Source organism: Trachurus trachurus (genome assembly GCF_905171665.1).
Source record: "Trachurus trachurus genome assembly, chromosome: 5".
NCBI lineage: Eukaryota > Metazoa > Chordata > Actinopteri > Carangiformes > Carangidae > Trachurus > Trachurus trachurus.
Window position 1 is genome coordinate 29,596,380 of NC_139896.1, and position 27,231 is coordinate 29,623,610.

Genomic DNA, 27,231 nt, shown 5'->3' on the forward strand with positions numbered 1-27,231 from the left:
GCAGTTTTATTTCACAACAGTTTTACCAGTGATACAGAGGAAAACAATGTGGGAATGTTATGCATGATGTGGGACTAAGCCTGGGAGCGGTCGGCATCTTCTCTGCCGCTGTTGAAATTCACGAGAAGAGATTATAGCGAAGCTTATATCAACTCTTGCACGGCTCGACAGACTTGGAAAAAAGGTGAACGAGACCCAGGGTCGGGACTGAACATTATCTGCTTTATGACCTTCTGTAATAGAAGCCATATTATGTAGCTGGAGCTCATGATACTGGTCACAGTCCAGCATGGATGGGTCCAATACGGAAAAGCAGCGCAGGCCAAAGCTGTTGCCAATAAACTGTAACAACAAATAGATCTTGTGGGAAACATAAATGATGCCAGATTACATTCACTATTAAGATAATGAGGATATTTTAATTTGTATGTTTGATAACAGGGGAAGACCAGGAACATTATTAAAGGTTTAGTTCAACATTTTTGGTAAATTGGTCCATTGCCATAATCGCTCTAATTTTAGGAGTAAGTTTGTTACCTTTAATTGTTGGTGCAAGCTATTTTTAGAACGGCAGAGCAGAGCCGCGAGCTGCTCAGAGCTACGCTACGAAGGCTAATGGGATTGCCTAATGGGTTTCCCTCATCCAACTCGTCAAATACACAATCCAACAACTCCAAAACGGTCTGGTGGACAAGTTGTGACCTGCACATTCACCACGATATGAGATAATAATGGAACGTTACGAGAGTCGTTTTCGAGGTAAATTCATGCAAAACCGCTGATGCGCGTTGGCTTCAGGGGCAGTCTTTCTGCAGTCTCTGCATTTGCCTCGAAAACAACTCTGTTGGCAGCTCTGCTCCGCCGTTCTAAAAATTGCTTGCACTGACAATTAAAGGTAACGAACCTACTCCTAAAACTATAGGGATTATGGCAATGGGCCAAATTGCCAAAATGTTGAACTATCCCTTAAATAAATTACGTCATCCTGCAGTACAGTATAGTGACTGAGCCGAATTTGGTTATGGTTAGGGAAAGACTGTGCTTTTGATAAATCCACAAAAAGTTAATTGATTTGCGTAATATTTCACAAATAACTCCATTAACCAGAGCACTTTAGTTGCCTAAACCTAAAATTCTCCTGCCACCTCCACTGCCATTAATACATGTAGCACAGTTTAATTCATTCAAAAAAGACATTACCTCTGAACAGCATCCATCCAGTGATTACATTTAGTTCCAAATGTATTTTCTGGTTGCAGTTGAGCTGTATAAATGTGATTTAGGAGACGGGGTTGGACTCCCTGTTTGCCTCTTTGGTTTTGTCATAACCAGATTTTGTCTGACCATAACCCCATAATGGAAGGATATCACTGTAACACTGAGAGGAACAAAAGAACAAACAGCTTCTGTAAATTAATTTAAGGGAGTCTGATAGTAGCTTTGTGCATCATTAGCATAATATCAAGCTATCAACATTAGCATACCGCGTGTGTGGGGGGTGGATTAAGATAAATGGTTAAGATAAATGGAGAGATCACCTCTGGTACAGAAAGAATGGAGCAACTTTGGCAAAGCAAAGGGCATCTCATCTCTGTGCCAGAAACGAGCAGCCTACACACATCTCCTGTGACCATGTCTGTGGATTCTGTTTCCCAATTTTACTTCATGTTTTTCTTAACAGTCTTGAAGGCGCACAAGCATTTATTTTCTGCTGTTTTTCCTTCTTTTTTTCCCAGAGTTGAAGTCTACTGGCACAGCTCACCACTTCTCCTTTCTGCTGAACTCCACTGATTATCGTATCCTCCGCATGGACGAGGACCACGACCGCATGTACGTGGGCAGCAAAGACTATATCCTCTCTCTGGATCTGCACGACATCAACAAGGAGCCGCTCATAGTAAGCAATGTCCCACGCAAACAGTAAACTGGATGAGTTACAAACACAGGTTAAACACAGGTTTACAGCTAACCAGCGATGTCTGCTCTCCTCCCCCGTCAGATCCACTGGCCTGTTGTCCCCCAGAGGAAGACTGAGTGTGTGCTGTCAGGGAAAGACACCAATGTAAGTACTCAAATATAAAAGTATTAGTTTATTTATTATTATTAATAATCACCTGATAGATTTTTAATTGCTAAGAATATTTGTTAATTAAGCAAAACAGTGTCATTGTGAGTTGATTAGAGTTGGGATTAGGGCAGATGCATGAACTGAACACTTGTGTCTCGAGTCGTACTGCAATGGGGGTCGCAAAATTTTTGGTTGATTAGACTTTTTTTTAGCCTATATATATATATATATATTTGTTTCCACATTTATGTTTGAAATAAAAATGGCAATTTGAATAGCTTGTATGTATACTTATCACGCAACTGACAGACATTGTTGATATTGGCATTGGTATCAGATTTATAAATGGCAGTGGCACGGCCTCCCTACTCACTGTACCTTGCACATGTTTGAAATAAAAACATGAGCCAAGTTTCAAGTTTACTTCAAGATTATACACGGGACCTGTGTATTATTTGAATATCTTAGTATTGAATGCACAATAACAATGTGCGTTTATACATGGCACTAGGCCCAGTTAACACAATTTTGTGCAATATATACTGTATAGTAGGGGGTCCCTGCTCCATCTCTCCATCAGTTTGTAGGTCCTTGGCCTGAAAAACAATATAGATCCCTGACCTAGTAAAAAAAAAAAAATATTGCCGTTGAACTGTTGAATATTTTCATTCAAGCCATTCAAGGTGGCTGTAATGTGACAGTAAATATTCCACCGTTAGATGCTGCACATTTAAATATCTTTTGCTGCTGCGACACCCTTGTGTCAAATCCCCAAGTTGGTGCAGCTCCTTCCAGTGAGTGATGAGCTGTGAAGCTGTGAAGCTGTGTAGCTCAGCTCTCACTCACTGTCTCTGCCTCCCTGATTGCTGATTGCGTACAGCTGCCGCCAATTAAGCTCCAGCAGCAGCAGCTTGAGCGAGCGCTCGTCGCCGTGGTCGTCGTCGTCGTCGAGGGCTGAAAACACACAGTATTCCTCTAGAACCCGCACGTTTTCGACACATCACAGGCATTTGTGTTCATTTATTTGTTATTTAATCTCGTTATCTGTCCGTACGCCGTAATTATTTTACTCTTTGTTGTCCCCGACGAGCAGACGAAGTGAATTAGCCGCTGCAGACAGAAGCTACAGGCCCCCGTCTGAAGTGTTAATACGATTCAGACGTCGGAGCGCGGCCCCCACCAGAGCTGAGATGGAAACTCATCATTGAAATTCATATTAAAAAAACAACAGATCCTTCTCTTTTGATTTTGTTCACACATTTGGACCCCCCCCCCCCCCCCCCCCCTCCTCCTCCCCCTCCTCCTCCTCCTCACCTCTCTTCTCCCTGAAAACACACACACATACAGTACACACTCATCTCATCCACGTTAAGGGTGAGCACTGCCAGAAGTGGTGAGCAGCGTCAGAGTGATGAGGCTCGGGCTAATAACCCTGCTCTCCCCTGCTGCTTCCAGAGCGCTGGCTGCTGTTTATCCAACTGGAATGTTCATTTATGCGTGTTTGGTGACCCGCGCCTCTCACCGCCTCTGGCTACGTCGTACTGGCCTGTGTACGTTCATGTGTGTGTGTGTGTGTGTTAGAAAGAGAGAGACAGAGGTAAGGTTTGAAATTTCATCACTAAAAATAAGAAATAAAATTGGCCACTGTGAGACACGTTGGCAGTCCGGGTCCAGCTCTTTAGGGAATGACAGATGATGACAATTCAAAAGCAATTCAGAGGGGATGTCGGTTCAGGCAGGAGGTCAAAGGCAATCATCCCCACTGTGCTCTCTGTGGGGGAGCACAACTGTGCGCCAAATAACACACGCAGGCCCACATGCGAAAAACACACACACACTCACACAAAAACACATCCTCTGAAACCTCTGACTTGTGCATCTGTCGCGTTGCTAAGATCTGCCAAAATCCCCCCATCCTGCACACAATCTTTTTTTATGCTTGGTACATCCTTTCTTTTTTGCCAGCTGTCACTAACAGCCGACATGACGGACAAATCTGAACAGATATCATAAGCCCGTACATTTCTGGAGTTTGGAGGTTTTTTTAATTTTATTTAGGTGGATTGAGACCAGGGAGGCGGACAGCTGGTTAGACAAATAGAGATTAGAAAGCTGCAGACCTCGAAAGCACAGTGCTGCTTTCACCAGCAGCACCTCTTTGTCTACGGTCCAAAAAAAAAAAAAGAGAGAAGCGTCCCGTCTGCTTTAAATGAACTGCCCACTTGAATAATTAAAATTCTACACAAACCCCATCAGTGTTGAGATTTGCACATCGTCAACGTCTTTGTATTTTTCTTCCACAAAAAAAAAAACCCTAATTGGATTTTAAAATCTACAAAAACCAACATTTTCACTCGGCAGTTTCTTTTGGTCTAACCAGAATGTTTTTCAGTTGTCAGGTCTGACAGAACACTGAATTGGGTTTAGCCTCAAACGCACTTGACAGCTCAGATGCACTGCTTTTCTTGGTTTTTGCCACACAGTTATATGGTGTTTGGAAACATTTTCCCTCCGACAGTGTGGTCTGATGTGAAGCCCGGGCCAAGCCGACACACTGAGCCAGAGAACGGAGCTGCCAAACACAAGGCAGCCAACAGTGGAAATGATAGATGTGATGGTTTTTAGCCAGGCAGAGGGGTTATTAACCATCAGTGGGGCATTATGTGTTATGTAACCATTTTTTTTCCATTGCAGTTTCGTGTTTAGTGTCTTTTTTTTTTTTTAACCTAAATCTCTAATCCTGCTGGGTTTTGTTTTGCCCTCCCTCAGGGGGAATGTGGAAACTTCATCCGTCTGATTGAGCCGTGGAACCGGACCCACCTGTATGTGTGTGGGACAGGGGCCTACAACCCCATCTGCACCTACGTGGACCGAGGACGCAGGTCACAGGTAACCAAAGACACAGCCAGCCAGGCAGCCATGGAGACACCGTGACCTTTTTACTCTCCACTTCTTAAAGAACCATATCTGTCAATCAGTCTCGGATCAGAGAGCCTCCTTCTGCTCCTGCTCCTCGGTTTCACGGGCTCTAGCTCCTCTCCTATCATTTTCTGCCTCTTAGTTTTCATCGATTTGCACGGTTTTCACGGTCTGGAGGATTCAAAGAAGAGAAGAACAAAAAAAAGCTCACGGCTCGTCCTCCCTAGATCTCCATTATTATTGCAAAATTGCCGTCAGTGATGCGCCTAACCGCCTCTTAGATTGCTGCAGCAACAATCTCCTCATGCTGCTGGGAATAACATGTTGACAGTATATCTAGTAAATGCTCCCTCCTTGTAGACCTCCCTCCCTTCCTCACCTGTTTATACACTCCAGAGCCTGTGGCCTGTCTTTCTGTCTGGCTTAGAGCCTCTGAAAGGCCATCATTACTGATGGAGTCTCTCATCCATCATCAGCCTTGTAGCTCGGCCCTCCCTCCGTCCCTCCCTCTCTCCGTCCGTCCAGCGAGACGGCCACGCAGAGCTGCAGCAGCTGCCGGCACCGGCTACAGTCCACACACACTTACATTCACCAGTCGGCCTGTTTAGTCTCGCTGTTCAAATGGAGGGTTCAGATTTCAATGTAAAGGTCAGTCCGTCTCTTGTCATTCAGCTTCTCCCCCCAAGGCCCAAAAGCTATGTTGCTTCACACTGTAAAGATTTTCCCTCAGTAAGAGTAGATGTAAACAGAAACCAGTTGTTCAGAAATTCTTCCGCGTGGTACACAGAGGGCTTCACACATTTTTTTTTTACTCCTTAGCTGACTCTAAAAGTTTTTTCCCGTTTTACTGGAAACAGTTTCTGTTCACTGCCTTTTTTGATGCTGTTTCAGAACCCACACATTTTGGAAAAGCTACAATACTTAGTTCAGGAGCGTGTCTCACTCAGGAATGTTGAAGCTTTCTAAAAAAAAAAAAAACATCTGTATTTGAAATGAAACCATGTCAGTGTTCTTCAATATTCCTTTATTTGTTTAAAATTAATTCCATCCTTTTCTTTATTAGCCACTGCATTGCCTTTCTTCTCCTCTTTCCTGGAGCTGCATGGTTTATGCATGGAGTTTGCAGCTGTGTTTGCATGACACTGAGTTTAATCTAACATGGCTACTAAATGATGGATGTCACCCACCAGGCTCTGTGGCTCCCTTCACTCCACTTTGACCTTCAGTTTGATGCTTTTTCTTCTTCCATTTTTTCTTTTCTTTTTTATTTTCAGGATTTTTCATCTTCGTCGTGTCCGGTCCTTCTTCTTTATTTTTTTTCTCCTATTTTTCCATTTTTCATTTCTTGTTCATTCTCATTTCAAAGGCACCTTCATTTTTTTAAAAATTTAAATTCACAGTATAACATCGATCTGGAATCGAATGTGGGTAACGCGGCGGCGCGCTGTGCCATGTCTCTGTTTTTAGGGGTACCACTACCTACAGGCACCGCAGTCTGGAGGGAGAACGAGTCGGGCAGCAGACTACAGCACAACGTCAGAGCCTTTGGAGGCGAAGGTGGGCGGAAGGGAGCTTTGTAAAGGTTTTTAAGTCTGGTGCCCACCTGGAGTACTCTTTCAGTCTCAAGCTGGAGCAGTGATGATTACATATTGTTTGTTGTTGTTGTTGTTGTTTTGTTTGCATATCTCTCTCTTGTGGCTCCAAAGGAGTCCTGCGAACAGCTGTACTGTCAAAATGTTCACTACCAATGTTTCTGTTGCGCGTGGAACATACTTCCCTCCAGTAGCACTCGACACAAGAGTGCTCTGTGAATGTGCTCTCCTCATGCCAGTGAAAGCCTTTAATGGCTGTAAAGAGTGATGTCATATGCAGGACCGTTGTACAGGGGAGAAAGATGATGATAATCCTAGGGGCCCAGTGCCCAGAAGGGCCCACAAAAAACCCCAGTAGTCTAATCTTTGTATGACTGAATTATTCTGCACGAGACCCTGACTATAATACTCATACTGTAGTAATGCTGCATTAGCATAAAAAAAAGTAAATAAAAAATGATAATACATACGTAGTCTAAGAAAAAAAGTGGAAAAGTCAGGGGAGAGGGGCCCACTGTAGTATTCTTTCAGGGGGCCCAGAATTCCTAGCAACGGCCCTGGTCATATGAAGACACATGTTGTTAGACAACAAAAAAATATTCCCACATACTGTCAATCAATATTTGTGACGTTTCATATTTTGGCATTTGCATCACTACACATATCTGTGAGATTCACTGTAAATCTCCTGTTTAAAAAAAACACAGCTTTGACATCACTCTGCTTCCTCTTTCATATTTCCTACCTGTCAGGCATCGGCAGCCTGCTTTTGAAGTACCTGACTAAAACTCGCTGCAGACACACATACAGTACCCAGTGTCGACACAGATGTTCAAGATGTCCTCTTGCGCTGCGGGATAATGAATTCTGGTCCCAGCCACTAATATCAGAAGCATGGTGGATGAGTTTTGGATTGCTCTCAGCATTTTCCTCCACCTCTCCATCTCCCCCGATAACTGGCTTTGTGTGCTTTTTGTTCCCCTCAGCAGATCCAGCAGCGCTGTGAGAGCCTGTTGTTCAGTGCCGGTGCTCACACCTCGTCACTGTTATTTTGTCTCCCAACTGATCACATCATTAGTTTGATGCTTCTGCTGCTGCCGTTTAAAAAAAAACCTGCTTGTTAAAACACCTACAAGTGCCTTGCGTTGAAAGAAATAACACACACAAAAACAAAATTCCTTCAACATAATAAATCTGTTAGCAGATGAGAGGGGGAGAAAACACGGGAGTTATTAATAATGTTTTCCTTGCTTCTTTTCCATTACAGGAATACATTTTCCGACTTGAACCTGGTAAAGTGGATTCTGGGAAGGGAAAATGTCCTTATGACCCCAAACTCAACAGCGTCTCAGCTTTGATCAGTAAGTCGAAGTTTCTCCTTCCTACAACGTGTTGAGACAACTTTAAATAGTTATCTGTGGGAAACGAAGAAGTTATGCAACATGTCTTTGGCTGTAATCAGTTTAGTGTCTGTGCTGCCTCAGAAGGATCCACATTATTGAATTTAAATATATTCTTTCCGTTTTTGACAGTGTCTTTTTAAAGGAAAGCTCATCAGCACTGTCCCAAAGTAATAAACTCCTCTCATTATGATTGATGGTTTTGAATGCAGCACTCATATTGTGCACTAGGGCAGCAGGTAATAACTTTTTCTGTGCATTGTTTTCTTGTTATAATTGTTTTGTTTTGTCTTGCCAACACTCCAAATATAAAATAGAGGAAATCAGCTGTAGCCAGGGAAGTTCTGGCATTTCAGTAATGTTGCCTCTTCTTATTTGGTCAGACTGATGTGTGCAGTGGGTGGTCTTTTGTTGTCAGCAGCTTACAGGTGGTCAACACAGGGCTGGTGATCAGTGACCTTCTGCCCTGCATGTGTGGTTGTGAGTGTGTGTGCGCCTATGTGTGTGTGTGTGAGGGACAGAGCCCCTCTCTCTCTCTCTCTCTCATGGCAGCTCAGTTCCAGCTGACCTGAGCAAAAGTGCAATGCCAAGAAAATCTGCTACAGGTTTTTCTTACACAGCTGGCAGAGCAGAGACATACCACACTGACACAACAGAGGAAACTGGAATTTCCCTGGTTTAGGTGTTAGGAGTTGTGTGTGTGTGTGTGTGTGTGTGTTTTTTTTTCACATGACTATTGCACCCACTTACCTCCTCAAAATGTCACTTTTGTAGACGGCAGGAAATCTTAAGTTTCACCTTTTTTCTCATGCATGGAAAGTGGAGATCAGGAAGTTTCTGTCGGAGCAGATGTTAGCTGTGATATCTTGGGGTCCGACTGTGTTGTCAAGGATTTTTATTGTCGTTTTCGTTGTGCATGTACATGCACAAGAGGATGACATTTTGTTCCAGATCTAACTAGATACACCTGGCGAAGAAATGCATCGGCTAGTAGAATAGATTTCTTTCTTATTTCTTTCGCCTTAATGGTAAAAATTAATCAAGATTTCGAAATGTTGTTTCTCAATCAGTGAAACACCATCAAAAAAAAAAAAATCTGAATAATAAATATCCTAATACTGACAGTCCTGATGGTGATGCTGAGGGGCTACAGTATCAACCCCTGCCCTATAAACCATGATCCAGCTGACATGAGGTTCCAGCTGTCCTTCCAAATTACATTGATTGACCTAATGAGTGTGATTACAGTGTAATTATGAGGTCACTGTTTTTAACCCATATGTGCGATTGCTGACACCACTGAGCCGTACCTGATGAGGGTTTGACGTATGATGTTTATCTGTCCTGTCACCACGCAGAGTTAAAACTCTGAGCGGCCGCAGCCACCGTTCGTGCCATCAGGCTGATTTTGATGAAACCAAGAGGGGATGATGTCGACAACGTGCTCTGTAATTTGACCTAAAATGGTTTTCATGTGTCATGACTTCACCTCTGCAACACTTATTCCTTTTCCCCTCCTTGTGACTGACAGATGGAGAGCTGTACGCCGGAGTCTACATCGATTTCATGGGAACAGACTCGGCTATCTTCCGTACACTGGGGAAGCAGACAGCCATGAGGACCGATCAGTACAACTCCAGATGGTTAAATGGTAATGTCTCAACTTGCAAGCTTGTTCCCCACCCGGCGTTATTTCCCCTTCATGTCACTCACTTATGTCCGTCCAGATCGTTTCGAATTCATCCCTCAGCTCCATCCGATCGTTTGCTTTGATGTCTCAGGAAACATGCACACGCACATTGCAGCCTCCTCATTATCCAGCACATCATCCGTATCGCATGGGTGCAGATCTCGGGGGGCACCGGGGGGAAATGCCCCCCCCCCCCCCCCCCCCCCCCCCCCAATTTCTGAAAAACATGAATTGCCAGCTCCTTACCACACAACCCTGAGTGTGTATAACCCAGTTAATGTGAGAGAGCAGTGTTAACTGTGTGTTTTTATCACGTAGCTCTGTTTACTCTAGCTTCCAGGGTAGACCTAACTACTGTAGTCAACTGTCAAGTTCGGGACTGTTTCCATCAACAAAGACAAAAATGCGAGGAAAACATGGATTTAGGAGGAAAAAAATGATGCTGGATGGGGGAGAAATTTAGTTATATTCATATTGATGCTTTTTTCCCCCATCCAAAATCATTTAATACATTTTTATTTACACATTTTGAGCATAATAGAGGCCAAAGTCACAGTTAGAAGAACTGCCCCCATTACTTTGCTGTTTAACTGCAGTGTACTACTGTAGAGCAGCTACAGTAGCAGGAGGAGAGCTAGGTCCGGTCTGGACATATTTTTCTCTGATTTTTTTCTTTGGTTTCCTGTAGAGCGTTACTTAGAAAATGAAAATGACGGAATTTTCCTTTAATAAGCAGTGATAGGCGCTGTTGGCTGTTTAGGATAAATAAACAACAAAGATAAGCACAATAAATGATTCCCTGTGCAGTACTTTTTGAATGATATGGCAGGCCTCTATGAAGTTGTCATTAAATGACAACTTCATAGAGGCTCGCCATATCATTCAAAAAGTGGTTATGGTGGCATGGAATGAGTTGCATACAGGCAAAAAAAAATGAGTTGCATACAGGCAAAAAAAAACAACAAAAAAAACGTTTGTGTCCCCCCGTATCCTGACATGGGATCTGCACCCCTGCCGTATCGCTCCTCTGTGTCTTCTAGGAATGAGATTGTTGATCTTTCCAGTCTGCTCCGCATGACCCACTGATCATTTGACTGAAAGCATAAAATGCACTGCGCTAATTGCTGATTGCATGCCCGCAGAGTCTGAAAGCAAGGTCAGTAGTTTAGTAGCAGGGGGAAATTACTGAATGTCAATAATGACTCAGAGTAGCCGCTGCTCTCCAATGAACCATGATTGTCACAGCACTATAAATGCTCGTCAGGAGCTTTCGGTTGATGTTGCCAAATCAATCACCCCCCACGCTCACACTCGCCCCCACCTCCCCGGTGTTTCTGGCTCCCAGATTTTTTCCTCTGACCCTGTTGTCCTGACAACAGTCCCCTGGTAGTGGTACACAGAATCGGGACACCTGAGTCCTGCTAATCAGCCATGTGGAATCTCTCGGATATCTCCCCCTCCCCCCATGACATGTTCTCCTGGTTAGCCTCACTCTCAGTCCTCCTCCTCCTCCTTCTTCCCATTTTGGTTTGTCCCCATTTGGGACCCTGATTGGTGGCAGTGGGGAGGGGCACCGCTGCGTGGCGTGTCCGGCGGTGACCCAGTAAGTCAGCCAGTGAGAGCTCAGCGTGATGTCGTATCGAACGTTGTCACTAGGAAGAACTTAAGGGACTGTGCATTCACACAGTGGACAATCAGAGTTCAGTCCTCGGCTCCAGGCTACCGGCCTCTTTGTCACAGTTTGTATAAAACGTCTGCGGCTGAATACCAATCTTAATCCTCCAGACAGGCAGACTTGAGTCATCACTGTGTCACAGTCATCACATGGCAGGTTTTGTGAGATCATTAATCCCCCAAGAGGCAAAGGTATCGATGTTTCCATCAGTGTGACTTCCCACAGCTACAGTATGGAACTCATCTCAGAGTTTTTTTATTCAGGATCTATTTGATCAAGGGGAGTTAAAGGACATCCCTGATGTTCATACTGACCACAAAGAGATCCCTTACTTACATCCTCATTTTATCTAAAGAAATGCATAAAGTTTAGCTAAAGATTAAGTACCTTTTGTTAATATTCCTCCATTGCAGCTCAACAAAGTCCTCTGTCCAGAGACACAAAGGAAAGAGATCAAACTAAACAGACTTTGGAAGATATCCATTTGATTTTCTTATTTCAGACGATTTTCTTATTTAAAGCCACACGTCTGAACCTCAGATCTTCACAGCCAGTAGGCTATCGACAGGTAGAAGTGGGAATCTTTTTTAAGTAACGAATAAAAAAGGATGAAGGTCAATATGCACAGGCCATTAACTCTTATATTATTATATTTCTTTAACTTTTAATGTTTTTTTCCTGGATGGGAATGGATATTATTCCTTCCTTCAGCACAGTCAGATCTATATTGCTATAAATTGTAGTTAATATTTTAACTGGAACCTGTGCTCCAGGCAGATGCAGTAGAAGTCTGCTGGAGGCCCCTTACAGACTTGATGAATCGTAGCACTCATGGATGTCCTGTGCCTATTTAGTGTGGTGAAGTCTGGACATTTGGATGCAGCCCGTGTGCAGAGCCACATGTGCTGTATGGCTAAATGCTCTCTCCATCTTTCTCTCCTTTATTCAGATCCCACATTCATCCATGCACACCTCATCCCAGACAGCGCTGAGAAGAATGATGACAAGCTCTACTTTTTCTTCCGCGAGAAAGCCTCCGAGATGGGCCAGAGTCCCATGACCCAGTCCAGGATAGGGCGGATCTGCCTGGTGAGTTATCGCACCAGTCAGCAAACCTCATGTTGATCATCCCGCTGTGAAAGGTTTATATCTCTCCCATAATGGTCGGTACCGCCTGTTTCTTCATCTCTCAGACAAGCAGAGAGAAAGTCCCCCATGATCACCAGTAATTGCTAAGAAGGAAAAAGTAACACACACCAACTACCAGTTAGAAAACAAAAAAAAAATCTTTGCTGTTTGCCTCAACAGCTAGCTTTGGGAAGCATTCTGTTATTTTTGTTCCTCTGGATGAAATGTTTGAGCGGCACAGTTTACTTTAGTCCACGTCTGTATACATGCACTGACATCCATACAAAGCCTGAGCGGTGATGTATTACTGTGGCCCGGAGTGCTGTTTTTCACCAAAGACAGCCAAATAATGACACCGTGTCTAAAACTTTGAAATCATCTCTACATGGACTTCAGAAAACTGTCTCTCAAGACGCTCCTGTGTTTGCAAGATGTGTCCCTGAAGTATGTCATTTACAAGAAATATAGGCTATTAAACAAAGTTAAGAGGCTTCAGTCATGCTAGTAGCTCTCTGAGGCTGTATTTAGGCACAGCTGTGCTTTGAGTTAAATGCTTACACCAGCATGCCAACATGCATATAATGGCCAGTGCTAGTGAGATGAGCCTGTTAGTATGCTAACATGTACAAACTTGCTTTTAAAGGGATAGTTCAACATTTTTGGCAAATTGGGCCATTGCCATAATCCCTATAGTTGTAGGAGTTGGTTCGTTACCTTTAACTGTTGGTGCAAGCTGTTTTTAAAATGGCGGAGCAGAGCCGTGAGCTGCTCAGCTAACGCTACGGAGGCTCATGGGATTTCTTGGTTTCCCTCATCAAACTCATGAAGTAGAAAAGTCGTGCACATCCAATAAAAAGGTGCTGGCCTCAAAAATGAATGTACATAAAGAAAAAGGAAAGCAGCACGCTTGAAACGTTACTACCGATATTGTTGGATGTGCTAAATAAAAGCACGTAAAGGGAGCTTGAGTGTGTGGTCTCCTCATTCCTCATCCAACGGAATCGTGTATCAGTGGTTTTGCATGAATTTACCTCTAAAACGGGTCAGTCTCATAACGTTCCATTATTGTCTCATAGCATGGTGAATGTGCAGGTCACAACTTCTCCACCAGAGCGTTTTGGAGTTGTTAGATTGTGTATTTGATGAGTTTGATGAGGGAAACCAAGAAATTCCATGAGCCTCCTTAGCGTAGCTCTGAGCAGCTCGCGACTCTGCTCCGCTGATCTAAAAACAGCTTGCACCGACAATTAAAGGTAACAAACCTACTCCTAAAACTATAGGGATTATGGCAATGGGCCAATGTGTCAAAATGTTGAACTATCCCTTTAAAGACAAAGATTTGAATGTATCTGAAACTTTTGTCGTGATGTTTAAACCATGAATATATATACAGACAACAATCCATCTTAAAGTTGTTAGGGATAATTTGACAAAAAAAGAAGAAGGATGAACATGTCTGGCAAATGTCAAATGTGTAAGGTAGTCCTGATTATGACAAAATTCAGCCTGATGATGAAAGTTCAGGCTTCGTCCTCACGGGCCATAAATATCTGAGCAAAATTGCACGTTAATCCTAAAATGTTTAGACAGTCTGGACCGAGCTCCAGTGAACCAACCAGCTGACACTGCCATCCCTGAAGCCACGCCGCTAGCATGGCTATTAAGAGCAAAACAAAACATCTCAGAGTCTGGAAGGGAAAACATGCAATCCTACTACCAAAGACCACAATAGATTTTAAAAACCAGAATACTTCTATATAATGCTACTCTATGTTACAGTAGATAAAGATAGACCCAAAATGGATTTCTTCCACCCATGCAAATCTTTTAGACTGTGTAACGTCAGTCCAGCTCCAGCCCATGAATCATTTCCCAAGGCTTGAAGTCTCTACCTCAGTAGTAGATGTTGGCTGACCTCTCGCGCAGATGGGCCAAGCTGAAACACAGAGCTGGTCTCTACTCATAGAGGTCCAATAACAACAGGCCCAGTGCAGGCCAGTCTGGACGCTTGTTTTACACAGCTGTTAGTAAGACGCTGGATGGACTTCTCCTGCCGGGGCGGATGGATGACTACTGTGAACCTCTGCCTTACAGAATGACGACGGCGGCCACTGCTGTCTGGTCAACAAGTGGAGCACGTTCCTGAAGGCTCGGCTCATCTGCTCTGTGCCCGGAGCTGACGGCATGGAGACACACTTTGATGAACTGAGTGAGTTTGATTTATTGTTTCTATCTTTTTTTACAAACCCAATCAGAGGATCTCTGACGCTCGTTTTCATCTCCAGACATCACGCACCCCATCCCCTCATCGTGTCCGTCCGACCTTTTTGTCCATTTACACTCCAGTCATCATTGATTATCTTAAAGTTGAAACATTTTAAAACTTTTTCTACAGAAGACAAATTGCAATCACTTAATGTGATTGATATCCACAAGTCAGGGAACCTCTAACACATCTGCTCTGAGTTAGTATTATGTACATAATGAATACGTCTGTGCCCTGACAAAAAACTTGGCAGAGGGGGAAGTGAGAATTCTTACATGACCAACAGTGTAAAACAAGGATCTCCAGATGGACGTCTTGTTGACAGATTCTGTATCAACAACTTTTTCATTTGCAGAGTTCTCTTCACATTTGCTTTGCATACTTTCACCATGATGTTAATCCATATTTGATTTTGCTGCCATGTGCAGGCCAACAGCTTACTGTGTTGTAGGGGCGCACACGCCCAGCAAACCAGCACTGAGCACATCTCTGCTGCTTATGTACAGAAATACTGGGAAGGATCCCAGTGCAGCTGCAGCTTTAGATTAAGGTATCACCGACTCATACATGTTAATCTTGACATGTGTATTCCTTTGAACATCAACATGGTTCTTGTACAGTAGGCACCACGGCAGAAAGGTGCTGTCCTTACTGTACGACTGTGATCCTTCTGCTTTCAAGCACCATCAACTTGTTTTACGGAGAATTTGCACCTTTTTTCAAAGCAAGAGATAGAAATGCAAACACACACACACACACACACACACACACACACACACACACACACACACACACACACACACACACACACACACACACACACACACACACACACACACACACACACACACAGACACACACGTATACAGAGTAATCATAGTAATGAGCAGTTGGGATCAGTGTGACCGCCTGTGGATCTTCCCAGCCTGTCCGTCATTCAAATGACTGACAGGATTAAGGAGGGATTTGTAGTTTCCTTGAAATTATAGTGACTGTTGGTATGAGCAGCAGATCTTTGACTGCTTTTCACTTGGTTTCTGCTGAATTTGAGAAAAAAAAGTGCTCTCACTATAAAAACTCACACATTCACACACATTTTCACGATATAGACTTTTAAATGAATAATGCTTTATCAAGTTTTTTTTAAAGAAATAAAGTTAACGCACACCATAAAGACTGCCCTCTGTATGGGTTAAAGGGATAGTTCAACATTTTGGCAAATTGGCCCATTGCCATAATCCCTATAGTCATAGCAGTAGGTTTGTTACCTTTATTTGTCGATGCAAGCTATTTTTTATAATGGCCGAGCTGCTCAGAGCTATGCTACAGAGGCTAATGGGATTTCTTGGTTTCCCTCATCAAACTCATCAAATACACAATGCAAAAACTCCAAAACGCTCGTGGACAAGTTGTGACCTGCACATTCACCACACTATGAGACAATAATGGAACGTTACGAGACTGACCCGTTTTAGAGGTAAATTCATGCAAAACCGCAGATGTGAGTTCCCATCAGGGACAGTTTTTCAGCAAGCAGTCTCTGTATTTACCTCAAAAATAACTCTGTCTCGCGATTATGGCAATGGGCGGCCAATTTGCCAAAATGTTGAACTATCCCTTTAAGTGACAGTTGACACAAAACTGTCACATAATGGGGGAAAAAAGGATTTGAGCTACAACTGAACTGCAGTATGTACTTGTCGCTGGGGGAGGACTCCACACTGAAAGCACTAATGCAGACAAAGGCAGAGAGAACAAATGCTTTTATTATATCATATCTTCAGCCATATGCACGTTTCCTTTTGTTTCTTAGTCGCAATATGTTTTCATTCAGATTCTGTCCATTTTATTGTAATTGCATTAAATAATTCATCCAGTAATTATACCTCAAACAGTTATGAATGTATGACAACATCCCCATCTCTACTACGAAGAGGCTGTGCAAGTTGCAAATGTATGTTTTGCATTAAGAGCACTCAGTGTCCGTGAGAGAGGAGCGCTCGGCGCTGCTGCACTTTTAGTGTACACACGGCGCGGCGGGTCATCTGTTGTCTCGGCGCGGATGAGCACTCGCGGTGGGGTCAGTGTGAGTCCTGAGGCGCGATGCGACATCCCACAGCGCTGCGGTCGGCCTCCCCACAACCACAGACTAGTCTGCTAGAAATGTCTTCTGTCTCCAGCCCCGGCCGGTCCCCACGGAGCCACCGAGCGCAGGCATCAGAGTGGTTGTATGAGGACCCGTGGGAGACAGCAGAGTACATTCAGATGGTGAAGCTGAGCCGAGGCTAACAGAGGAAAAAGCATTCAGCGTTTTACCCAGGGACGGGACGATTGTAAAGACCGAGGGGAGAGAGACACACAGACGCAAGGGAGATAAAAATGTCTGCCAGACAAAGACGAGAGCGAATGTGTGGGCAATAAAGTTTTATTGCCTTTTCTGAAATGTAATTACGCAGCGAAACGTTGTTTTTTCATTGAGTTATTTTTTATGTCATCGTAGCCCACAATTCCCAAAAGCCTTTCATTCTTTATGAAGAAGTTTGTTGTTGACTTTTGCTTTGTTTTGTTTTTTCCTCTGTAATTATTCCAAGTGGACATTTCAACAACATCTTTTAGGAGAACATCTCTTTGAGGGTTTGACAGGCCTTTCCTCCCTTCCACTGATTATTCACATCACTCCGCCTCTCATTTGTTTTTGCCTTCCACAGCTCCTTACCTATGCGTGTCTTTGTGTTCAGAGAGGTTTCTTTGCTAATGTGACGCAGCCCGAGCTTCATAGACTCAGTCTGATCTGAAACATCAGAGACAAAAAGTTGTCGTGACGCAACTTGTTCCAGTTCTCGCCTGATTTCTTTCTTTCTTTTTCTCTCTCTTGCTGCGCTCTCTCTGTAGCCAGGAGCTCTGTCAAACTGGCGTCAGATGGGTTATGAATTTCTACTTTGTTTGCCAAAAGTTAATTTTTCGCTTTAGTGCGCAGCCATTACCTGTCAGGTTTGTACCTTGGCGTGTAGCTCGATTTCTTTTCTTTTGGAGAGATTTTTTTAAAAAAAAGCTCCTGATCAAAAGGGGAGTTTGTGGATTCTGCAGCTCTGCGGAGTCGAGAGACGATGCTGTTGTCAGATGAAGCCTCCTCCCTGTTTATTTTTCGTGAGCGCCCGTGATAACACAGAGGGCACGGGGATCAACGCTTCACCCCTCGCTTCCAAAGGCATAACTGTGGCCTAGCATTTTGTCCTTTCACATGCAGCTTCTCAAGTCCAATCAGGTGATGTGTGAGAGATGAACAGGAGAGGGCGGCTCTGCATTCAGATGAATAGCTTGACAGATAACCATGAAAAAGACCTGAGGTTATAGAGAAGAGGATAGGATTCCACGCCTGTTCATTGTAATTGGTATTTTTCCAAAGGCCTTAGACTATGGATAATTGTTGTCCTAAGTGTTGGAGGCCGTTTGAAAGCGATGTGAGCTCCTTTCACCCGATTCCCCTTGATGCAAAGATATAAATGGTCCTATGTGTTGGACTGAGGTTGAGGTGTTATTCTACTCAACCTGTCTACTCTGAATTTATTCCAGTTTTCTTCCTCATTGTTTTTCCTCGCACTTTTCTCTCATTAAGCCATCAGAGGATATTCAGGGTTCACAACTGCCTCAACCCCTGCAGTCATTGGATGCATATGGCTCCTATTAAAGCCATGTTTCACCAGAGATCTCTATTTCACTTATATTCCCTGCTGAGACGGGGTAGTTTCAGCTTCGGAAGAGTTTGGGTTCAGGATCTCAGGAAGCATAATAACATCTCTGTGTGTCACACTTACAGTTACTGCAGGCTGGAACCAGGTGGAATCTGGGAACTGATATTAAGTCTTTGGACGATTCGATATAAGACGGAGACATTAATATTTACTTTTCAGCCTTTCTCTGACCACTACTCAGTCATGTGATTGTTATTTTTCTTCTGGATGAAAATGTTTTTATTATATGTAATATATTCACTCAAGTACAGTGATGTAGCCAGAGAGATGCAGATGAAGAGTTCACATGCAAACACACAGGACAGGCTTGTTTAAGTGTCAATAAGAATTAAACCAGTGGCTTCAATCTGCTTGTCTCTGAACCCCTACTGGGTGTCTATGCATTATTCCTCATCTTATGTGGTTTCATTTAAATAACTGCTTATAAGCCAAACACGTAGAACTGTCTATTATTTCCAAAGTGGAAAAAAAATTAGGAAATATATGAACTTTTCATCTTTCATGCCACATGAATGTCAGATTTATGCAGTGACCCTCTGCAGGGGACCACTGTACTAAACTATGGAACTGTTTCTAAATGCAATAATAAAATGTTGAACTATGTATGATAACATTTTCAGACATTTTGGGGATAATACTTATAGAGCTAAATTTTGAATGCCAGGTTTTCTCTTTTTTTTTTTATTTCAGGATGGTTTTATCTGTATTTGTGTTCAAGTATTTGATGATAAAGGATCTGAGTACTCCTTCCATCGCTGCTTTCTCGTTTTATTAGCGTGACAATAGACTCTTGTGTCATCTTCTAGGGGACGTGTATATCCAGCCCACTCAAGACACCAAGAATCCTGTCATCTATGGAGTTTTCAGCGTCTCAGGGTGAGTGACTGACAGCTTTTTCAAACTCTCTAAACTTTCATGCAGTTTTGGAGGGAAGGTGTAATTTGGTTTCCTCTTTCCTGCAGTTTTTTTCTCCTCCTTCTTCTTCTTCTTCTTTCCTCTCAGCCTGAAGGTGTCGGCTCTCTCTGATATTGAAATGCTGTGTTGCACATGGCCCTGTCAGATTCAGGCTACAAAGACAAGACAGAAAGTGAATGTGGAGGCCCAGAGGGAGTCTAGCTCCTCTGAGAGACTGACTGAGCCTATAGTTGCTCATAGGTCAGGTTTGATAGTAAGTTGTCATTCAACACATAGCATTAAAATTCACTGCAAACAAGCAGACGCGGAAAATGAGAATCCGACTGCACACGAGCGAGGAGAGCCGCGCGCCGAGTCATAATAAACACGTCTTGATTAATGTATTTGAGAAACAAATACTGTTATTGTTTCCATCTTGTCCTGGCATCACGCACATTTTAAACCCAGCTGATAAAAACATGTAGTGCTAATGATAGAGGGGCCGTGACAGGAATTACAAACATAGTACACCCACCACACGGCAGCGAGAGCCTGAGCTCCGACGGCTCTCTGCGGAACGTGGGTGTTTGTATGTCAGTGTATCAGACAGCTTGACTCGAGTTGAGTTGGTTCGAGAGTGTGTGTTTGTGCGTCATAATGTTTCAGCGCGTTCCTGTAAGAGGCCGGCTGAGTACGTGGGAAGGAAGTAGATTCTTCCAGCCGCAGAGAGCACCCACAGTAATTATCTCAGGGAGTGAGTTAATCTGCCGCTGTCTCTCAGTCTCTCAAATCTTTTCTCTCCCGCCCTCTTCTCCTCCAGAGCCGTGTTTAAAGGCTCGGCAGTGTGCGTTTACTCCATGGCCGACATCCGCATGGTCTTCAATGGGCCTTTTGCCCACAAGGAAGGACCCAACTACCAATGGGTGGCATACACCGGGAAGATTCCCTACCCACGGCCTGGCACTGTGAGTTATAAACAATAAAGAATGAAAAATAAAAAGATGATGAGGCATAAAGAAAATCCTCTGTCATCATTTTTTACAGCAACATAAATTTACTGCAAAAGGTGCATTTGTAAATTGCTGGTTTTGACAGTTATACTTCTTTATTGCCAACAGTGTCCCGGAGGCACTTTCACCCCCAACATGAAATCCACAAAGGATTACCCAGATGAGGTGATCAACTTCATGAGAAACCACCCCACCATGTACAACCCTATATACCCAGTGCACAAGCGCCCCCTGGTGGTCAGAACCAACGTGGACTACGAGTTCACCACCATCGCTGTGGACCAAGTGACGGCTGCTGATGGGAGCTACGAGGTGCTCTTCCTGGGAACAGGTCAGTGGTCTGACAGTCATTATTATGTGGAGTTTGAAGTTCATATTATGGCTCACACCCCACAGTTTGAGGAAGTGGATCAGATTGTGAGATTTCAGAATCAGAATTGGAAATGTTTTTATTGCCAAGAGCAGTGAAGGTCAGTTTACAGCACAAGGAACTTGACGTTGTGTCAGGTGAAGATACAAAAAATAGTAAAAAGGTAGCAATAAAATAAACGTTTAAATAAAGTAAGATAAAATAAAATAGAATAAATTAAAATATTTGAATGCAAAAAAGTATGCATATACAATTGAGGATTTCAATCAATCAAAATCAAAATAAACTTTAATGTCCCCGGAGGGAAATTTGTCTTGGACAATCAATGCTGTACATCCTGCAAGACAGATTTTAAAACCATACACCATTTCACATACTCACACACACAACCAGCAGAGATCACTTACAGACAGTACAACTAAGTTCACGGTTCATACAAAGTAATAAATAATTTTTGCACTTTTCTTATATATTGCATCTTGCCTCAGTATTGCCACAGTCTCTGGGTCTTAATTGCACCATTTCATATGTGTGGACTGCACCATCAGCATCAATTTAAAGGTGCCGAAGGAATAGAATATGTATATATTCAAAAATATATATATATAAAATAAAATGATGATAATAAAACAACATAACCCTTAAACATAATTTTACAATACACAGATAATAACCAAATACCTAATATAAAACACATCTGATCCAGAACTGGATAGCAAGTAGAATAAGGTAAAACAAATTTTAAAAAAAAACAGTAAGAAGGAACACCTGGACCTCAAGTGACTGCTAGTGTTTAGCAGGTTTGTTAAGCAGAGCAATGGATGAAGGCAGGAATGAGAGCTTATAGCGATTAGTTCTATATCTGCTCACTCTGTAACGTTGCCCTGAAGGTAGCGTTACATATTCCAGATAAAGGATCTGAGATGGATCTTTTAAAATCCTGTGAGCCTGATTGACTACTGTTCTTTCAAATATGGAATGTAGGGGCGGGTACGGTAACTATCCTTACCTATCACCTTCATCGCTGCCTTTACCTGCTTTTCCAATTTAGATTTGGACTGGACTGTCAGGGGTCCAAACCAAGCAGCCATCCCGTACCTGATCAGGCTGCCCAGTACAGCATTATAAAATGAAGTCATGATCGCTGTGCTTACTCCGTACAGTCTCAGTCTTCTGAGAAAATGCAGTCGTTGGGATAGTTTTACACACAAAGCATCAACGTGAACATTTATATAAAAAGAATAAAATAGAATAGAATAAAGATAGATAAATTCCTCAAAGTTATTCTCACTCTAAAATGTAATTATTGTGAATATTAAGATAAGTGATGAGGAGTTTAATACACTTCTGTCTTGTATTTTACAGATCGGGGATCGGTCCAGAAAGTGATTGTCCTGCCCAGAGACGACTTGCAGACAGAGGAGCTGGTCTTAGAGGAGGTGGAGGTCTTTAAGGTCAGTCACCCCCATTTACTCTACTTATGCCTCCCCCTCCTTCTGACACAGTTATTATTATTATTTTTAATGTTCATTGGCTGCTTATTTAAAGTTTTTAACTGTATCACTGCAGGTTCCCACATCGATTACCACCATGAAGATTTCATCCAAACGGGTAAGTTACCTGGAAACAGACAGAGATCAATAAATCAACTGAAACTCATCAGTGAATTGTGTCAAATCTAAAACTCTCACTTTATATACAATATATTGTGTAGCTCAATTTTTCATTTTTCATAAAAGAGTCAGTGAACAACAGATTTCTAATTCTATATTATTCTTATTATGTGTTTTATTATAGCAACAACTGTACGTTGGCTCAGTTCTGGGCGTGACCCACCTGGCCCTCCATCGCTGCGATGTGTACGGAGAGGCCTGTGCTGACTGCTGCCTGGCCAGAGACCCGTACTGCGCCTGGGACGGCAAATCCTGCTCCAGATACTCGGCCTCACAGAAGAGGTGAGGATCAAGATAGTGCAGACAGGCCGCACATGGGCTATAGTGTTTGGTTTGGGAGATCGTCTCTCATGTTCGTGGCTTCAGCACAGTCTTGAAATATGTTGATATGTTCTTTTTATTTTCGTGTGTTGATCTGACCCCTCTAGACGGAGCCGTCGACAGGATGTGAAGTACGGCAACCCCATCCGCCAGTGCAGAGGTTATAACTCCAATGGTGAGTGTTTTGTTTTTTTAAACCTTTATTTTAAATTTCCACTACAATTTATACAGGTGATCTCACTGAGACACAGAGTCTGATTTTCAAGAAAGATGGACATGTTACATGACATATTTCAATATTTTTGGCAAATTTGCCCATTGCCATAATCCCTGTAGTTTTAGGTGTAGGTTCGTTACAATTTAATTGTCGTGCAAGCTGTTTTTAGATCGGCGGGGCAGAGACGTGAGCTGCTCAGCTAATGCAATGGAGGCTCATGATATTTCTACGTTTCCCTCATCAAACTAAATAAATACACAATCCAACAACTCCAAAACACTCTCATGAACAAGTTGTGACCTGCACATTCACCACGCTATGAAATAATAACGTATAATTATGTAACATTATGACACATGAAGTAATGTTCCATTATTATCCACCAGAGCGTTTTGGATTGTGTATTTGATTAAATTGATGAGGGAAAGGCGGAAATACCGCGCACCATGCAGAGCTCACGTCTCTGCCCCACCGATCTAAAAACAGCTTGCACCGACAATTAAAGGTACTCCTAAAACTATAGGGATTATGGTAATAGGTGAATTTGCCAAAATGTTGAAATATCCCTTTGAAAAACAAAGCCAAACTCACACGCATAACAACTACAGCTTCCAAAATCACTAGACAATCACTTCCAATCTCAATAGAACAGGACATCAAACTCCCACTCAACACCCACCTCACCCCACTTCCCTCAAGACACAGATACAGGGCGATAAGGTGCAGAAGAGTTCGCTTTGGCAAAAGCCTCATCCCGGCCGAGTGTGGACTCTTCTTTTTCTCTTTTGGATTGTTGTTGTGTACACCTATATGTTGTATTACGTGTGTTTGCCCCAATGTCGCTCTGTCCTTGTGGTGGAAAGGGGCAATAAGGTCTAATATCTAAAAAAAAAAAAAAAAAAAAAGAAGTTGTCTAACATTTATTGGTTTGTTGTTTTTATTCATTTCTATAAATTATATTCACACATTTTTTTTATAGCAAACAAGAACACTCTGGAGACGGTTCAGTACGGTGTGGAGGGCAGCACTACATTTCTGGAGTGCCAGGCCCGGTCTCCTCATGTGTCTCTGAAGTGGCACCTGCAGAAGGAGAACAGTGACCGGAGGAAAGAGGTGAGCAGAGCTTTAAGAGTTCAGTTGAAGCTCAGGTCTGTTGAACAGGTTGTGCGTTTGAGGTTTTTCAGATTCTCCTCCTCACCGGCGTCGCTGCTGCTGTGCTCTCTTTCCAGATCCGTTCGGAGGGCCGCATCCTGAAAACCGAGCAGGGCCTCCTGATCCGCTCGCTGCAGTCCTCCGACAGCGGCATCTACCAGTGCACGTCCACGGAGAAGAACTTCAAACACACGCTGGTCAAGCTGCAGCTGGTGGTGCTGTCCAGCCGCACGGTCAACAACGTGCTGGTGGAGACGGGCAGCCCGGCCCTGCCGCCGCTCCAGTCCAGCGCCTGGACTCCCAGCGCCGGCCAGTACAAGGACCTGCTGACCATCCTGAGCCAACCCGAGATGGGCCTGATCAACCAGTACTGCCAGGACTACTGGCAGCTCGGAGACGGCGGCCTGGCGGACAACAAGGCCAAAAGCCTGAAGGAGCTGAAGGAGCAGAAGAAGCCCCGGAACCGCCGGCATCACGACGAGGAAACAACTCCGGCTGAGACATGAGAAGCTCCACGCGCTCCCCCATCGTCCCCCAAAACGACCACCCACCCCCACCCCCACCCTCACCCCATCCCCTCCCCCGCCCACTCCTTCACACAACCTCCTAAACACTGCAACCCTCCATTTAGGGGAATGACTCCAGTTAAAACGATAGAAAAATCCAATTATCATGACGGACAAGACAGACACTGCAACCAAAAGCATCAACATCAAACAGTTTCTATGTAACTATTCAAAAAAAAGTACACAATATTTATTGTAGGTTGTAAAAAGTAATTCTTTGTACCTATCTAGAAAACATGTTTTTTTTTCGTTTTTTTTGTGAATAGGTAAATCTGTGCAAATAATGTTGTTATTATAATATTATTGTTAGTGTTATTTGTTTATTACAATGTGTTATTATGTTGAGAATATCCTTATGTTTGGTGTTTTTGAGAAACAGCAACAATAACCCAGGACATTGGAGGTATCCACACATGGACAAGGACCGACGGACGTGTGTTCAGAAACTGTGATAATAGGCGACCATGTTGGATCACATGACTGCTGGCAGTATTCAGTGTCGAAGCTGGAGGTTGAGTCAGGAAGTCGCTCGAACCTTCCCTGAACTCTCTACTGTAAATCAGACAGTGTTTGGTTTTGTTTTGTTTGTTTTTTTTTCATTTTTTTTACCGCGAGACACGAGCTTGTCGACAAAAAGATGAGGGCATTTCCCGGCCGGGACAATTGATGGATAGTAGAAATGCCCACAGACCGCGGCTGTGACGGCTCCTCACAGTCACGTGGTCTCTCTACTTCTACCCATGCGGTCCAGCCTGGCCTCAAGAACGATGGTACATCACCCGTCCCCAATTCTTCCAGAATCAGTTGCTGATCAAGTGTTGGTTTTGTTTATATGTGAATATCACATCTCAATGTTGTATCCTTAACAAACGTGATCTTTGTGATAAGCTGTTTTTTTTGTTTTGTTTGTTTTTTTGTTTTGTTTTTTTTTTTTGGGGGGGGGGTCTTTTAAAGACACGAAAGCTGAAAATATAACATTGCCTTCTCTTTTCTCTCAGAGATAAGAAATTCCAGCAGGCAGCTATATGTGAGTTTGTGACAGTTTGTGATAAAAAGAAGAAAAAAAACTATTAGAGACAAAGCACCTTCTGTTGCCAAATTGGTGATCTTGATAAAAGTTCAATACTTCACATGTATCTGTGGCATATTATGCAGTATATTCATAATATAAACAGAGAGCATGCAGTTTGTATGCTCAAAGGATTTAGTTTTTAGCTCTAAATGAATCCAAAGTTTGCATTCCTGCCAGTTTTATGCTAAATATTGGTTTCACTGAGTGAATATTGTGTTTGGCCACATAACCAGTCTACACTTCAGTTAGATTACAGTGACAAAATGTGTTGTTGTTTTTTTTTCCCAGTGCTTTTGAGGACTGGGCTGTTTTCTTGGTGCTGTGATAACTGTTATCAGCTCAGTTCAGTCTAGTGCAGTGCCACCCTGCCACCGACCATGCCACAGACTTCATATGAACCTGTTTGTACTGAGCAGCTTCCATACAGTAAGAAAAAAAAAAAGAAGATTAAAAAAAAAAAATGTCACAAGTACAACCACTAACAAGTCGATCACCGCCTGACCTGAAGAGGAACCTGTACCACAGTCTTCAGAAGGTGACTTTTTCATTGTGCATGGCATGTACAGTGTATGTATATGGTATTTGTCTAAAATGCTACGTTGCTGTGGATGTCAGTGAATGTCTTTCTCGTTGTGGGAATATGGAAATACTATCAGTGCAAGAAAGATGTGCTCACACCTTTTTAATGGTGTGAAATACTGAAGGTACAGAAAGGTCAGATTGTGATTTTAAATCCTCTTTTTCTCTCTTCTTCTTCATCTTCTTCTTCTTCTCTCTCTCCCTCTCTCTCTCTCTGTATTCCTCTTATTCTTTTTTTCTCTCCCCACTCTCTCGTGTTCTCAGAAATGTGCAAAACAAATTTGCATCAATTTCAAACATGTGCATCGATTTTCTTTTCTCTGTCTGGCAGACTCTGCTCTGGGTCGTTGAGGTAAAGTAATGTATGATATAATGCACAGTTGATGTTATTGTAATGACTTGTAAAAAAATTACTTCTATCTTTTCTTCCTCATCAATGTTGCTGACTAATAAATTAAAGCTCTATATTTTATAATAACACACGTTCTCTTCTGTTTGACAATGGTGGACACGCACTTTGCAGGAGTGGTTGTGTCTGTATCGCTGTCAGTGCTCTTACTCTATCAGATTTTCCACATTATCTTGCGCAAAAGAATACAAACAAATAGTATCAGTATGATATCTGTAGTACATCTATAATGATTAATAATAACATTAATAATAATAATATTATCAAATCTTTAACCGTGTTTATTGCTTGTTTTGTCTCTTTCTTGGCAAATGCACTAATGCATAGGTGGAGAGAGTGTAGGCTATGTAATAACTGTTAGGCTATATCATTATATTATATCATCTCTTAAATAGTACGGTTATTATCAATAGGGGAGAGTGGGATAAGTTAAGCCACTTTTCATATTCAGGATCACTACTCAGGACAATTATAGTTT

At 42.8% G+C, this 27,231-nt stretch overlaps 1 protein-coding gene across 1 annotated transcript; it reads left to right on the forward strand.

Moving 5' to 3' along the window:
• Window positions 1-1,740: 1,740 nt before the first annotated feature.
• LOC310985412 (semaphorin-3F-like) lies at window positions 1,741-24,633 on the forward strand (the record flags this gene model as incomplete). The annotated part of the gene is made up of 16 exons (XM_083970996.1): window positions 1,741-1,897; window positions 2,000-2,062; window positions 4,838-4,957; window positions 7,847-7,940; window positions 9,511-9,630; window positions 12,294-12,433; window positions 14,567-14,681; window positions 19,297-19,366; window positions 20,205-20,349; window positions 20,503-20,725; window positions 22,130-22,218; window positions 22,334-22,375; window positions 22,562-22,719; window positions 22,866-22,933; window positions 23,955-24,088; window positions 24,205-24,633. Exons 1-16 carry the CDS (start codon window positions 1,808-1,810, stop codon window positions 24,631-24,633), a joined length of 2,100 nt encoding a protein of 699 aa, XP_083827122.1. The 5' UTR covers window positions 1,741-1,807.
• Window positions 24,634-27,231: the final 2,598 nt, after the last annotated feature.